General features: G+C 43.4%; 1 protein-coding gene across 2 annotated transcripts in view; it reads right to left on the bottom strand.

The window, feature by feature from the left end:
* Positions 1 to 16,455, bottom strand: part of SPRED1 (sprouty related EVH1 domain containing 1) — a 119,805-nt gene that overhangs the window by 84,060 nt on the left and 19,290 nt on the right. The window contains exon 1 of one of the 2 annotated variants that reach the window (XM_075927036.1): positions 3,295 to 3,341. The exons of the other annotated variant lie outside the window; for it this stretch is intronic. Coding sequence (XP_075783151.1) covers positions 3,295 to 3,326 — 32 coding nt within the window. The 5' untranslated portion in view covers positions 3,327 to 3,341. Of the gene's footprint in view, positions 1 to 3,294; positions 3,342 to 16,455 lie in introns of those variants that run through there. 2 annotated transcript variants of the gene reach the window in all.

Genomic DNA, 16,455 nt, shown 5'->3' with positions numbered 1-16,455 from the left:
CTTAGCTGCCTTCCCTTCTTTCCACGTTATATTACATAGTCGATGTATTTCCTGAATCAGACTTTCTCCGCCGTATTTGATCATCGCTCCCATGATCTTATTTCCAGGGCTCTTGTTATTCTTTAGTCGTTTCACTACTTTTTCTACTTCCTCCTTCAAAATATTGGTCTCGCTCTCAATGCTCGGCGGTGAGCTCTTTCAATTCTTCGATCAGTCTCTCTGAGACACTCGGGTCCAACAGTACTTTGTACAGATCAGTACAATATCTCATCCATTGCTGCACAACCTTCTCCTTTTCATGAGCATCTTATCATTCTCGTCTTTGATCATCATCCGCTTCGGCTGACACTTGCTGTTAATATTCTTAATCTTATACACCTACCTGATCTTACATTCACCGTAATACCTCTCTATATCTTCACACTGCTCCTGTACTGTGTCCAATTCTGGGAGCAATATGTAAGGAAAGACATGAACAAACCAGGAAGAGAAAACTTATTCTATGAAGAAAAGTTTAATTAATGGGTCATGCTTAGTCTTGAAAAAAAGAAGAGCGGGAGGGAACTTAAAGTCTTTAAATATGTTAAGGCCATTAAAAAGAGGACAACCATCACTTGTTCTTCACGTCCACTGAAGGTAGAACAAGAACTAACAGGCTTCAATTGCAGTTAGGGAAGTTGAGGTAAGATATTAAGACAAAAACTTCAAATGTAAGAGGCAGTTGGTTAAGCACTGGAACAGGCTTCCAAGGAGGTTGTGGAATCCACATCACTGAAGGTTTTTATGAACAGATTAGAATAAACACCTGCCAGGGATAGTCTAGGGCAGAGGTCGTTAAACTATGGGGCGTGCCCCCCCTCCTGGGGCATGGAAGGGCAATCAAGGGGCACAGCAGGTTTTGGATAAGCCCCCATGGTTGGCAGGGAGAAAATACCACCCATTTTTTCTCCACTCGCAGCTCTGTTTCCAGCCCTGCTCCCATCCCCAGCTTCAGCCTCCTGACCTTAGTCTGCATCTTCCCCCTTCCCCAGGAGTTGCAGAAGTTTAGTTTGACTAATTGACTAGTCCATCGACTAGTCAAAGGCTGTGGCTCTGCCTTTTAATTCACTTAAAAGGCTGAAACATAGCAGGGGAGACCCTGCATGAGCCAGGACAGCTGATTCCCAGCTTGCACTGGAGGGAGGGCTGCCTCAGGGCTGCCTCAGCCAGGCCTCTTCCCAGCCCCACTCTAAGCACTGCCCATATTTCCCAAGCCCAGCAAAGCTGCCTTCTCCATAGATCAGCACAGTCCTGATTCCTGAGGCTTAGTCCTGGGATGCAGAGTTTTAACAGACCTAGCCATGTTAGCCAGGACTTTTCCCAGCTCCGATTATAGTAAATTTAGTATATGTTTTCATAGTTTTAAATAATGTTTAAAACAAAATAAAAAAAAATCAGCTCTTGAACTCATTTTTCATCCTCTTAGTTTAACCTTGTAGCCCCACCTGTGGCCTCGTCTTCACAGTGGAAGAGGGAAGGAGGAGTTTTTTGGGTTCTTTTAAATCTTGAGGCAGCTAATGTGCACGAACTATCTAGCCCATTCAAGAAACAGTGAAGATAGGACACTTTATAGTTTTACATAAGGTAAACTAGGTAAGGTCAGCATCAAGCAGAAAGAAAATCCTGGCCTCACCTAGTTTACCATGCAGTAAAACTTAAGTGCCTTATTTTCACTGTGTTTCTTGCTTGGGATAGGTCATGCACAATAGCTGCCCCGAGGTTAAAAAAATATATATATATCTTTTTAAACCAGTGATGACAAGGCTCAAGAGTCAGCCACTATACGTATGGCACTCTTGCAAACACTCACAATACACATTTTTCAGACTATTACCAGTAAACTGTTAACACACCCAGGGAAGAACAAATTTTACTTCTGAATATTTTTAAGGCTAAAACAAGCAGGAAAATAAAATTTAACTTTTCAGGACTTCTTTATATAACAACGAAAAGCTGAAAAGAACACAAACATTATTTTTAAAAAATCCTTTGCAGATCACCTTTCAGGGCAGATTCTAGTATATTTCTAAGGTCCTCTAAATACGGTGACATGATGTGTCTGGAAAATTCTGCTATGCTGAAACAAAAGAATACCAAAAGCACAACTAACTGACAGTATGCTAAAGCTATGTCTACACTAGCATTTTTCTTGATAAAGTTTGTCAGTCACGGGTCTGAACTAGGGATGTATAATTCTGTTAGTTAACCATTCACATCCGTAGTCTGAACCCCCCCAACCAACATAAGTTTCACCAACAAAAGCACCAGTGTGGACCACAATATGTCATTAGGAGATGCTCTCCTGATGACTCAGCTGTTACTGCTTACTGAAGGTGGTTTAACTATGCCATGGGAGAGTTCTCCCCCATTGGCATAAACACCTATTGGGACACCCTATAGTAGCACAGCAGCAGTGATACAGCTGTGTTGCGGCTGTAAGCTTTGTTATGTAGAGACATAGCCTCATTCTCTTCCCTCCCCTGAGGAAGTACAGGCAAAATCCTTCAGGCTAAGCTAGCAGCACTAGTGATATTAATGATTAGTTTGATGTAGGTCCTCAGGAACATCACTGATTACATTAATCTGAGAGCCTTCTTGTTGGTACCTAGATTTCCTTATAGGTCTGCTGCTTAATGTCTCTCCCTAAACAGAAAAAATACAATGGAATTACCATTATTTTTTAAAAAGTGAACAGGAGATGGGGTTGCCTACAAATGGAGCAACTGGCAGCAGAACTGGAATAAAAGAGATGCTCTTCCAAACTAGAGGTTAAGGGTGACGAATAGCAAACCCCTAAGCCAGTCTGATCTCTCCTGAAGAAGCTGGGGTAGCCATGTGAAGGGTGAAGAAAGAGAAAAAACAAAACACTACAGTATCTTTATCTGCAGGATTGGCAATTTGAGAGTGGGGCACGAAGGAGAACCTGGGTGCTCTTGCTTAATTAAATATACACACACAAACTGGTGATAAGCATATGCCTTATTTGTGTGTGACAGAAAACAGATCACAAATATCTAAGTGTAGTTCTGCTATTTTTCATATATTAACATGAATATGGGGTTGTCTTCTTCATAGTTAAATCTTTAGCTGCATTTGAAGATGTGCTACACGGATTACTTTAAATAGATTTTGGGTTTAAACCCCACAGAAGAAAATAAATATTGATAGTCTAGAACTACAGAATGGGAAAGTATAAGAACCACAAGTTTAAGAAATGTATAGTCACAGAGAAGAAGAGATGCACAACAATCTGACCTATTGGATATTTTCTGCAGAATGGAATCCATGATCCCATCATCTTCTACAATCCTTGAGTTAAGAAGTTCTTCCTGTGCCGGGGAGAGATAAGGATATGAAATATTACGAGTCTCAAGTCTTCCCAAAAAAAGCCTGGCTTATTAGATGTGAAATCAATTGCAGAATAAAGTGCTATCATAAACCGTACATACAGACAAGGATTCTATCCCTATTAATGTTCTTTGCTAGAGTTAATAGGATAAATTGGGGTCCAGTTGGTGAAGTGTGTGTGCCTGTCAAACAAAAATTAAAGTTCTTTTGTGTGACTCTAAAATACACCTATGGAAAGCAAAAATTTCTTCCAGATGGAGAAGGGGAGAAAATTTGGTAGTACAAAAACATGGACATTCTGGCCTTTGTGAAAAGACTTTATCCATCAGTCTGGTAAGAACTCAATTGAAAAATGTACTCCAGACACTTAAATTTTAGAAAACCTAACCTGTATAGCTTTCATCTTCTGTGATCATCGTTACTTTGACAGCTTGCAAAACACTGAAAATATTTATATTTTCAAAGTTAAATAATGAAGTTATGCAACACTACACAGCGTACTGGCATTAATCAAGCACACTAGGTCAAAACTTTAGTCCAGTTATTTAATGTATATATTATGCTAATATTCTAGAAAGTCCAACTAGATGTGAAGCCCCACTGTATGAGGAATTGTACAAACAAATAACCAAAGGTATTTTACAAGCATGCATTTTGTACAGTAGTCCTGTAACTGGTATATCTGTGGCACTTCAGAAGCTCCCTAACAGATGTGTTCCTTATGTTCCATTCTAAGCTAATGCTAAAACTCCTTATGAATTCACCAGGAATAGGACTGAAGTTGGGGTTATTTCAGTAACGAACAAATTACTACCATATAAACATTATTACGCTTCTGAAGTTTCATTTCTCATTCAATATGGAGATATGGAAATACAATACAGGCAGTCCCCGACTTACGCGGATCCGACTTAGCCCCGTTCGTAAGTGCGGATCCGACCTTTCTCGCCCCGGAGGTCGAGGTAGCGGATTGCTACCTGCGACCTCCGGGGCGAGAAAGCCCCGTTCGTAAGCTGTTCCGGTGCCCCTGGTCTGCTGGAGACCGTCTCCAGCAGACCAGGGGCACTGGGCGGGTTCCCGCGCTTCTGAGGCTTTGCCAGAGCAAAGCCTCAGAAGCGCAGGAACCGCTGCTGCTGCCGCTTGAGAACCGGTGCCTGTGGTCTGCTGGGGACCGTCCCCAGCAGACCACAGGAACCGGGACTGAAGCCGCAGCCGCGGGGGGGAGGGGTCCCGCGCCTCTGAGACTTTGCCAGAGCAAAGCCTCAGAGGCGCGGCACCCCGCTGCCGCTGCTGCTCTGCTCCCCGTGTCCCTGGTCTGCTGGGGGGGGGGGGCGCGGATAGTGTGCCCCCCCCAGCAGACCAGGCTTTTGTTTTGGACCCTGGAGCAGAGCAGCTGGGGTGCTGCGGATTGGTCCTGCAGCACCCGCTCTGGGCACTACTGGACCAACCCGGCAGCACCCCAGCTGCTCTGCCCCAGGTCCTGATTCAGCCGCTGCTGGTCAGTTTCAGCAGTGGCTGAATCAGGACGCCTGGGGCAGAGCAGATGGGGTGCTGCTGGGTTGGTCCAGTAGCGCCGAGGGGTGCTACTGGAGCAACCCAGCAGCACCCCAGCTGCTCTGCCCCAGGCGTCCCCAAGTCAGCCGCTGCTGAAACTGACCAGCGCTGACTACAGGAAGCCAGAGGCAGAGTTGCTCTGCCCCAGGCTTCCTGGAATCAGCGCTCATCAGTTTCAGCAGCAGCTGACTTGGGGAAGCTTGGGGTTCTTAAGTTGAATCTGTATGTAAGTCAGAACTGGCAGTCAGTTTCAGCAGCGGCTGAATCTGGACGCCAGTTCCGACTTACATACAGATTCAACTTAAGAACAAACCTACAGTCCCTATCTTATACGTAACCCGGGGACTGCCTGTACCACATAATATTCATGTTAACATGTTAGCAGCTACCAAAATTATATATAGACTATTAAAGTCACATTATAAGCTATATTTTTATTGTCAAAATATTGAAGTTTCAGTTTGCTGTCCTGCAATGATTTAGGGGAGTGAAAACAGTAGCAAAGTTCTCGCCTCACTACTGAGGCCTAAACACAATTTTATCCAGCTGTAAGACTCAAAGCTATCACTTTACACTCATGGCTTTCTGCAACAGAGATAAATATTCAATCTGGTTCTTCTCGTTTTAATATTCAAAACTTCCACAGCCACTATTTTCAAATTACTTAATATATACCAGGTGCATGAACGCTGTCTGAAGAAACCCGCAGGTTAACATTTTTCTGTCACTTACACTAAAAGAATTATTTAGTTTGTATCACCAAAATCAAGGGCTAACAAAATGAAATGCCAACCTGGTATTTTATTTTCAACCACAGCCTCAAAGTGAGGATAAAAACTTCAGCATAGAAAAGTATCCACTGTGAAGAGTACTGAAATGAATTGTTCTTTAAACCCTCTTTATTAACTATAACCATATTTCTACTCTATGTACTTTCACTTATATTAAGTCTGTTAATTCATCTTGTACAATAATATGAAAGCTTATATAATTTTAAAAGTATGTACTATGGTCCTGAGAACCCTATCTAGCCTTCTATAAATTTTACTATTTGCTTCAGCTATACCATCTGTATTTATCTGCTCTTTTAGAGTACTTCATATTTAAAATACGTTTTATGTAGGAAAGAGACATATCTTCTTCTCACTATATATTTTAGAAATGTGCATCTGTCCATCTGTGAATCCATTTGTTCAAGAATTCCCATAAACGGTAAGAGCTAGGATTACCACATTTGGTATGTAGCTTCCCCTTATCATAACTTCAAGCAAGGGTAGCGTTTGGTTGTGCCAAGACAATGGAATGTGCAAGGAATTTGATTAAGTCTCATAAAATGGAAAGGGAGGGGTATCCCCAGAATGTGCCTGCTTAGCTGCAACTGTCCTGGACAGGAACTTCTCAGATGGCACCAAGCTGCTGCAGTGAGAGAGTTAAAGACCTGATCAATGCCAGGTAAATCATCTAGTATATTGTATATATACAGGAATACTACTAGGGATGTTAGATAGCGTGTAATTGAATAGCTGTGTAACTGTATCAAATTTTAGTGGTTACAGAACTATTCGATAGTCCCTGGGAGTGGGGCCGGCAGCCAATGTGCTCCCAGTCCCATTCCCAGGGAGCCCCCTGCCACCCTGCGCTGCTGCCTCTCTATCAGAGGCAGCAGTGTGGGGTGGCAGGCAGGAGCCAGTCCATGAGGGGAGACAGTTTAAAAAATGGCTTCCCATGCAGACCGGCTCCTGCCTGCCTCCATGCATTGCTGCCTCTGTATTAGAGACAGCAGTGTGGGGAGGCAGCAGGCTCTGTCCACAGGTCCACTGCAGACAGAGGCTGCTTCATGGCAGCCTCCACCCATGGCAGGGGAGAGGCGGCACTGCAAAGCTGTCTCCCCGTACGTGTGGGCTCCCACCTGTCCCCCTCATCTTCCACACTGCTGCCTCTTTATCAGAGGCAGAAGCACAAGGGTGGAAGAGGGCAGGCAGATCTACTGCTCGCCACCTCTCCACTTGTTGCTTGGAAGGAGTGGGGGAAATGAGTATAGTGGGCAAGATTAACTGATAAACCCAGCCTTATCAGTTAATCATGTAGTCGTCTACATGTTGACATCCCTAAACGCTACAAGAGCTCCTGGAATTCCACCTTTACAAGGATTCCATTGTTTAAGGTGAAGATCCTTGATGATTTCTCTCAGGGGTGGCCAACCTATTAAACAAGAGAAGCTGCCCCTTGAAAAAACACTGGCTTAGACTTTTTGGCCACATCAGGCTTCTTTTGGATGCCGCCATCTTGTGGACACCATTTTGAATCGCTGCCAGACAGCTCTTGTGCGCCGGTGAGCACAGGGAGCCGGGGGCCGTTTGGAGAGGTGTGGGGGCAGCTTCACGAGCCCCACTTTTGGGGGGGGGGGGAGAGAAGAGCGGCATGCAGCTCGCGAGCTGTGGGTTGGCCACCCCTATTTTTCTGGAACACAGAAAAATGCAGGGATCTGAAAGTTTCCTAGTTTCTCTCAGGCATCTCAAATTGTAAGTTTTAAGGCTGGGTTCTGTCATGCTATCTTTTGAGCAGAAACATGTTCCATATTCCTGAAAGGCAGGCATTTCTACGTGAATAATCCAAACATTTTACCAAAACATCAAGAGTGACACTATTAAGAAATCATATGGTAGAAATTCCTCTGCCTAGTGTAATGAATATCAGTTGTGACCATACTCCTGCAAACAGCAAAGTACCTGCATATTCACATATGAAATCTGGCTAAGTACAGTAAAACTCCTAGTCTGGCATCCAGTTATCCGGCACTCCTGATAGTCCAGCATCAACTGGAACCCGGAACTGCTCAGGTCAGCTGCTCTCATGGCCAGGCCGCTGTGAGACGCAGGCGTGCTGACGGCCCGCTGTGCCACTCACAGTCACCAGCGTGCACAGTGTCCAGCCTGCACGTACTAGCAGCCGACCGCCGAGCACAGGCAGCTGCTTTGAGACCCAGACAGGGGATTGGGTGACAGCAGGGAGGGGAGGTGTTTGGCTCTGGGGAAGGGAAGAGGAGAGAAGGATTGGGTTGCGTACAGCATCCCAGCCAATTCATTGAAAAGCCGTCCGCTCAGCACATGTGCCCCAGTGCCTGGAGGGAGACGTGCGGCTGTACCGGCGGCTCCGGGACCCAAACATAAGGAGGAGGAGGATTGGGTTAGGAGTATGCGCCTCCTTATAGTAACTCCTTATTATCGGCATATCCGATAATCTGGCACCACCTAGGTCCCAAAGATGCCGGATTATCGGAAATCTACTATACATGGATTTCCACACATGCATCATATAGCTTCTATATTCAATACATTGCCCCGTAACTTAAGTATTCCAAGTAATTATTTGCAGCTCATATTTTGCTAATTTAAATTTTGTATTTCAGATAATGCTCATTAGTGTAAGCTGGAAAAACTCAAACTATCATGTCTATTTAGTCTAATAACAAAAAGGCTACTCAAAATTAACACATTTCAGTACAGCATTACAGTATGTGCAAATCTGGAATACATGACGCTGTAATAGAAGCACACGAGAAAAGTGTGATTTCATGCTGGCTCAAACTACCCCATCTAGACCCTGCAGGTGCACTCTAGAATGTTCCTCCATTAACTACATTGATGTGAACTAGGCAAATCTTCGAGCATGCCAGATGGGTCTATGTAGAACATTTATAGCACAAAGCATTAGAGTGCTTTACAAATCATACTCCTCTACTGAAACAAGCCCTAACTTACCACTTAGCTTTACTTCAAAATTAACTGTGCCCCGTAGAGCTATCTGTAATACTTGACTATTTATATCAAGATGGATAGTTATATTCTATCACTAGTTAGAATAGTATTATTAAAATATTAATATTCAAAGCATATGTTTCCGTATAACTGATGTATGCATCCGTGTCTGCTTATGTTCATATTTATAATTTAATATAAAGTTTTAAATCTGGGTAATGAATATAGCTCAATAGCTTCACATTTAATAACTAGTCTCTGTTCATTACGAAACACTGCATTTTATAGTACCATAGTTCATTTCAAGTTAGAACAATAAACCTATTTACACATTTACCTTTAGATGAATAGGTTCCAGCTGTATTCAAGATTCTGCATGCTTTACATTACATCAGCAGTAGTCAAATGGTTAAAAACTAATCTCCACTAGAATAAACTTCTGGTGGAAAATGATTAAAAATTAATCCCATTGCCCAAACTTCTATCTAGAAATCTGTACTCCATCCCACTTCCTCCTTCTGAAACTTTGACCTAGTCTGTGCTACACCCTCCTTGTTGCCTGACAATCTAAGCTATACAATTTCAGCTACACGAATAGAGTAGCTGAAGTCAAGAACTTACCATAGTGTCTTCCATGTTGCCCCAGCTCCCAGCAAAATCTCTCAGCTCAAACTGGCTAGAGGCCTGCCCTTCCCACCCTGCGTAGAGCCACATGGAGCAGCCAGCCACTTTGAACCTGGGGCTGTAGCAGGCAGAAAGCCTGCTTGAGGGTCTTGCTGGGCTTCTGGCTGGAAGCTGCCTAGGTAAGCACCTCCCAACTCCAGCCTGTACCTGGCCCCCATCCCCTCTGCCCCATGTGACCACCCAAACCTTCTGCACCTCCCCTTTCTCAGGTCACAGCTCCCTCCCAGACCCTGCACTCTGTCCTGCACCCCAATCCTTCTAATGAGCAATAAAATTACTTCTAGACTCAGAGGGGGAAAGGAGAAGATTCTCCATTCCAAAGCTGATAGGTGTCTAAAACTCAGATTTTTCTCCCTTAATAGCTGATATGAAAGAATCCCCAGACAAGGCTCATGGTGGGGATAAGTTTCTTAGAAGGGCATAGCCCCATGACTTGTAAGGTCAAAGCAGCAGAATTTTGCTCTAGGATAATGTGATCAAATGCACTAAAATAGAATTATGCTAGTTACTTTTCTTGACAGTTTAACTAGAGATGTTGAGAAGTCCCTATTTTAAGTCTTTTTCAAATGATATCTCCCTGCTGTACAATTCCAGTGCAGAGACATTATTTGGTTTTTAATAGCAGGACAAATTTGTAACAGAGTTAAAATCTTTATTGCTTTGATGTTAATTAAAACTGTTTAAGTGAATGTGAATTTAAGTGAATTTACTTGAAACAAAAAACAAGGCACTATGCTCATAATCCCACATTATTTAATCTTTTTTTTAAAAAAGAAGTTTCTTACCCTGTATCATTTTTGCAAGTACAAGTAATGAAACTCATTTTGTTGCGTGATAATACAATAACTGAATTAATTACCTTAAACAAGATTATGAATTTTGGCCTGATCTATAGATTGAACATAATTATATAGATTACTTATTAATTTTCAGTTACCATCTTTAGGATTGACAGGTCTTTTGTCCCAGGATTAGGCTCAATATTTAAATTATTTTATGGTTGGGAACCCTGATGTGCATCGTTGCAACACTTACACTATAGGAACTATTGTATATTTACAAATATATTTAATACATTTAGTGCAGTTACAAACACCCCAGCTTCACAAGATAGGTAGGTAACGTACATTTATATTTCCTTCTACTCACACCATTCCTTCTTGAACAACCTGCATTGTTATCCATCGTTTTCCTTATCACAAACACCTTCCCCCATTATCACTAGTGGCCATGACTTGGCACTTCCCAAGGACTATACCTCTTTTATAATATGTTACACTGATGTTGTGTTTGATTCAATAGGTGATGTTTCCTCATCTGACTAATAGTGAAGTGTCTTTTTCCTATAGGTCAGTGTTTCATTGATTTTAAATTACTAACATATACATTAATTCGTTACCACGAGCCTTTTTTAGTTATGTATCACATTTGTTATTTCTGTCCTACCCGATTATTTAGTTTGGTCTTAACTAGTTATTTCAGGTTTTTCAAAGTAATGATGTATCCACTAAGTTTGAAGGTATTCTTGGAAGCCCCTATACTATTGAAGGCTTTATTTATTTATTTATTTATTTAGGTGAAAGGACCTGAATATACACACACCTATGTTGCTATCTGGGAGGAAGTTCCCAAGCATATGCATGCTACCTTTGTCTTAGCTCAACATACAAGATGCAGCCTATAAATCTCTTGAGTTATAAGTTTAATATTAAGTAGTTTGGCTATTATGATAAACATGTATTATTTGCTTATAGTTTTGATAACATCTAGAAGTATATAAAATCTAAAGCAGGTTAGCCCTATAAACTACAGCATGGACTTGTCCATGTGACTCCATACTCCATTTTTACCTGTGCTTACCGTGGAAAATTACAAAGGGATTCCCTCCACATGGCAGAAGCTGTAAAAGGCCCTGGAAACGCCTCCATTTTGCCTCTTTCCTGCTCCAGCCTCTGGACTATGGACTTATACTAATGGCAGTGTTCTAGCAAAAAGATTTGAGGACTTTTCAAATGATTTGGAAGCAACCAGAGACTTGACTTAAGCCAACAGTTTATTCTATCCCTATTACAAGCCTGAACTAAGAACTTTACATTTATTGTATAAAATTGGTTCAAATAATCAAATATAACTCTCATCTTTATTTTAATGAATAAATCATTAGATTTTTAGATACTAAAGGGTTGGCATCAGTGTGATTTGTGATAAGATCCAAGATATATATTGACTTGGGTTTATGGCTGGTTCTTTGGGATCAGAAGAACCTGTTCTTTGATTAAATTGGTTTTAAAGAACCATTTATCTTTAAGTCCACTGATTTTGGGCATGATATAAGGACTAGAATGACCAAGGAGATTATTTTTATAACTTGTTAGCCAGCAGAGTCAGACAGAAGTTCATTTTTATTGCTGGTCTGGTATATCTTATGGAAGGATAACGACCAGTTTTGAGGTATATTTGCCCTGTTTCTCAGCAGTGTGTCCTGAATTTGGTATTCTCAATTGTGATTCATGAATACGGTTATAGTGGGCCTGGTAAGAAAGACAAACTTGTGAACGGTACTAGCTTCAACATCAGCACATTCCCTCCGGAAAGCACACAAACATCTACTGAGTCCATTATATTAAAAATGCGGAATATAACTCTGCATAAACCACAAATGCAACATAATTCAGAGTGGAAGCTAAAAATCTGCTATTAAATCATTATGCATTAACTACTTATTACCAGCTGTGTGCTATGTAAACTGACTTGCCGTTTAAGACCCACATATAATACTATCCTGTCACTTCAGCATGTCTCAGTACTCCAATAAACCGTATTCAGAGATCCACAAAAATTTCAGTACATGTGCATTTGGCATCCAATTTAACTTTTTTTTTCCTTCAGAAAAACAAATTGCTGTAGCTGCTTCTAAAGACTTTGTTTTGACAGTAAAGACATATCAGAGCTTTAAATATGTAAAGCAATTTCATAACAGGAAAGATTATGGTTAGAACTCTGTGCTCTGAACACAGATTCATCATGGACCAAATCCTTATTCCTTTCCTATAATTGGAAAAGTAATACAATTCCTACTGTTGTCTCAGAGAAAAACTTCTGTCTATGGAAAACAAAAGGAAAAGCTTAACTTGGGTATTTTTAAATGATACTTGTGAATTCCTAGAGAATCGGATTACTAAGTGATTAAAAATGAATTCAACATTTTGCTAGTGATGAGACCTTCAAACAAAGTCTTAAAAATTTCACAACATACCAATGTAACATGCAAGCTGGCAGCAGTGAAATTATTACTCTCTCTTTGCTCAGCATTCACCAGGGATGTTCACCATCATTTATTTGTGTAAATATGTAACCCCTGGAAATGTTAGTCATTACACATTTTCATGGAGGGAGGGAAGGAAGCAGGAACCTGTGCTTGGGGGGAGCTGGCTTTCAAGATGGGTCCCCGCAAGTACTAACTCCTGCCTGTCCCTCCCTGCTGCCTCTAACAAAGAGACATCAGCATGGTGGGGGGGGGAGGGAGATGAGAAGGTGGCTCCGTGGGAGCAGATACACACGGGGAGCAAGCTTGAAAGCCGCTTCCCACATGTACTGCCTCCCGCCTGCCCCCCTCACCTTCTGCACTGTTGCCTCTCTCTCAGAGACTCGCCATCCCTCCTCCCTTGCTGCTTCCCTCAGCAGCACAGGGGGCAAGCAGAAAGCAGCTTTTAAGACAGATTTTTGCATGTGCTGGCTTCTGTGGTACTACTCCTCCCCCCCCCCCCCACAGAGGCAGCAGCACTGGGACGTGGGGACAGATGGGAGCCCACCTCCCCGCACTTCTGCCTCTGTGGGAGGCAGCAAAGGGGACAGGTGGCTCTGCAGAAGCCATCATGCACAGAGAGCTGGCTTAATATTTGTCTCTTGTCTGTCCCCATGCTGCTGCCTCTGTGGGAAGCAGTGGTAGGGTGGAAGTAGAGGGGGGTAGGTGGCTCTACGGGAGCCAGCACACACGGGGATGGGCACCAACTCCCACCTCCCCCTTTGATAAAGGGGGATCGGGAAGGGGCCGGGGGGGGAGTTGTGTATAGACAATACGATTAACCAGTAATCCCAAGCTTATTGGTTAATTGTGTAATTGACTATATGTAAAACCCCTAATATTCCCTGTTTCCCCCCTCACCCTTCTTGTAAGGTTTAAGCAAATTATTTAAACACAATTGCTGTTACTGAATACTTCTAATTCCTAAGTGGCATCCTGGAGCATTTTTTCCACTGTATGCCAGATTTTTTTTTTTAAAATTCTAGGAATAAATAATGTCAGTCATGGGTTTTTTGATATACTCTGAAGTTTGTCAGACATTTATTTCCAAAAACTTTGTAGTAAGGGCAAGCCAGCTGTCCTGCTGAATACAACATGAAATATTATGGAATACATGATGCAGCTCTACTCTTACATTTTCTTAATATTTCTAAGTGGATTCATTATTTTAAATGTATTCTTAAGTCTTCATAAAGTAATCATTCCAAATTACCACATATTTAATGCACCAAAACAAAAATATTATTTTAAATTGATCAAAGTGGTTTAGTGCGCTCATAATGTACAGTGCTTTTAGAAAAAGGGAACACTAATTTATTGTGTGATGTCCACAACAATAGACATGTTTATGAAATATCACACTAAGTTTATGCTAAAAAGGTTTCCAAAGATTTTAAACATAACAAAGGATATTATATCTAACTAAAGCATTGATTTTGGTGGAGGGTACTCTTACAACCAGATATAGGAAAGAAAAGGGATGCTGTTCCTTAGTTTAAGGTCTCTCTTCCATTCGGTTGGGGGGAGGGAGAGATGAAAGGACAAAAAGGACAGGAAGACTTTGAAAGCAAGTTTTGTACTAGTGCTGTCAAGAGATTAAAAAATTAATTGCAGTTAATTGCGTGATTAATCGCGTGCGGTGCCCCTTTGAAATGCTGCAGCGGTGTTTCAAAAGGGCAGCATTGCGGGAGCCCGGGAACAGCTGGAGTCCTCGGCTGACCCCAGGCTCATTCAGCTGCCCCTTTGAGGCAGACCCCACAGAGAATGGGTAGATGATACATTACAGTGTTTCCCAATTTTATTTGGCCGAGGAACCCTTTTCAGAATTTCAAGGAACCCCTAGGTTTGTCAAGAAAAAAAAAGGGGGGGGGGAGGGAGGGGAGGACCCACCAATTCATGAAAATCCCCACAAATGCATGAAAATCACATTCCTTCCCCAAGACCCCCACACCCCCCCCTCCTTGAGGCCTCATCTGCTCTGTTCCCCTCCTCTCCATCACTTGCTATCCCCAGCCCTTATACACTCTCACTTGGTTGAGATAGGAGGTGTGGGGTGGGAATGAGGGATTTGGATGTGGGAAGGGGTGAGAAGTAGAAGCTCTGGGAGGGTATTTGGATGCAGGAGAAGGGGATGCTGGCTCGGGGAGAGGGCTCCAGGCTCAGGAGTGTTGGGCTCAGGTGGAAGGTTGGGGTGCTGAGCAAGCCATGGGCTTGTGGATGTGAGGGTGCTGGAGTTTGGGCTGGATATGTGAGGAACTCAGGGCAAGAAGGTTGTGAGTATGACGGGCTCAGGACACAGATTTGCCATGTGTGGATGGTGCAGGAGAGTTGTGGCAGAAAACTGAGGATGTGGGGATGCAGGAGTTTGGGGATGTAAGAAGCTCAGGACAGGGGGTTCCAGTGTATGATAGGCTTAGATTTGGGGTCAGGTGGTGCAGGAGTGTTATAATTCTGCAGTGAGATGGGGGTTTGGCCCCAATTGGGGGCTTGTTGGCCTGGCTTCATTTTTAAATAAAATATTATGTCAAACTCAAAAGGTTTTAGCATTGTCTTTATTTATGAGAGGGGTGACGAACCTGTTTTGAGTCAAAAGTCACTGACCTACAGAAAAGTCTGTTGGGGCAACACAAGTGAGATGCAAAAAAAACCCAACAACCCTCCAAAGACCCCCAAGCCTCACTAATATGGTCACAAATGTGCTGGTGGGAGCAGGGGACAGAGTTCTCATGTATGAAATCAGGGCTTCTTGCGCAAGAACTATGATGCTCCCGCTCAGGAATAAGCTCTTTTGTGCAACTGTTCTTGCGCAAGAGGCCAGTGTAGACAGGCAATGTGAATTTCTTGCGCAAGAAAGCCCTATGGCTAAAATGGCCATCGGCACTTTCTCGGGCAAGAGAGCATCCACACTGCCATAGATGCTCTTGTGCAAAAGCACAGCTCGCACATGGCAGTGTGGACGTGTTCTTGCACAAGAACTCTTGCGCAAGATGTTCTTGTACAAGAAACCGCCAGTGTAGACATAGCCTAAGAGTTTCCTCGCATGAGCAAAATAAATTGTGTTGTGCACCAGTACTGTGTTCATGTGGCTGGTTTGGATGTGCCACTGTGGCGCACAGGTTATTAATAAATATTTCTAAACCTTTACCTTTTCTCTCTGCTGCCATGTCTCCTCCCCTTGTTCCATCAGCTCCCCTGGTGCCTGCTGTGTCCCAACTTCTCACCCTCCTCTGCTGTCCTGACTCCTGCCCTTCTCACAGCCCTCAGTCCTCCTGCAACCTGCCCCTTCTCCACCAGCCCTTCTCTCCTCCCTATGCCCACTCCTCCAGGAGCCCCACTCTGATCATGTGAGCTACCCCTCCTCATCCCCTCTTCTAACACCTCCCTCTACAAACCTGCCCTGTCTCTCCCTTCTGGTGGTGGTTCCTCCCCTGCAGGTGTCTGCCCTTCTGCTTCACCACCAGAATCCCCTGGCACTTGCACCTTCTCTTACTCCTGCACCCTCCTGTTGCCTCCCCCTTCCCTCACTGCCCCTGCCTCCCTTGCCCTCTTTTTCCCTGATGCCCACCCCCTCACCAACCTCTGCCCCCGTTCCCCTCATGCCCCTGTGCCCTCACACATGACTTGCTCCATCCCGGCCTCCCTCATGCCCACCCCATCTTTCAAGCCTTCTCCCAGCACCTCCCCGTCCCCCCTCTAGCCCCCAATGCCTTTACCCTCTCCCCTCCCAGCATCACCCTGTCCCCCTACCACTGATACCTCCCCTCCTGC

The sequence above is a fragment of the Pelodiscus sinensis genome, chromosome 4 (assembly GCF_049634645.1).
Source record: "Pelodiscus sinensis isolate JC-2024 chromosome 4, ASM4963464v1, whole genome shotgun sequence".
NCBI classification, from domain to species: Eukaryota; Metazoa; Chordata; order Testudines; family Trionychidae; genus Pelodiscus; species Pelodiscus sinensis.
Note: the sequence above shows the minus strand (reverse complement) of the source record. Positions and strands in the feature narration are given on the sequence as shown.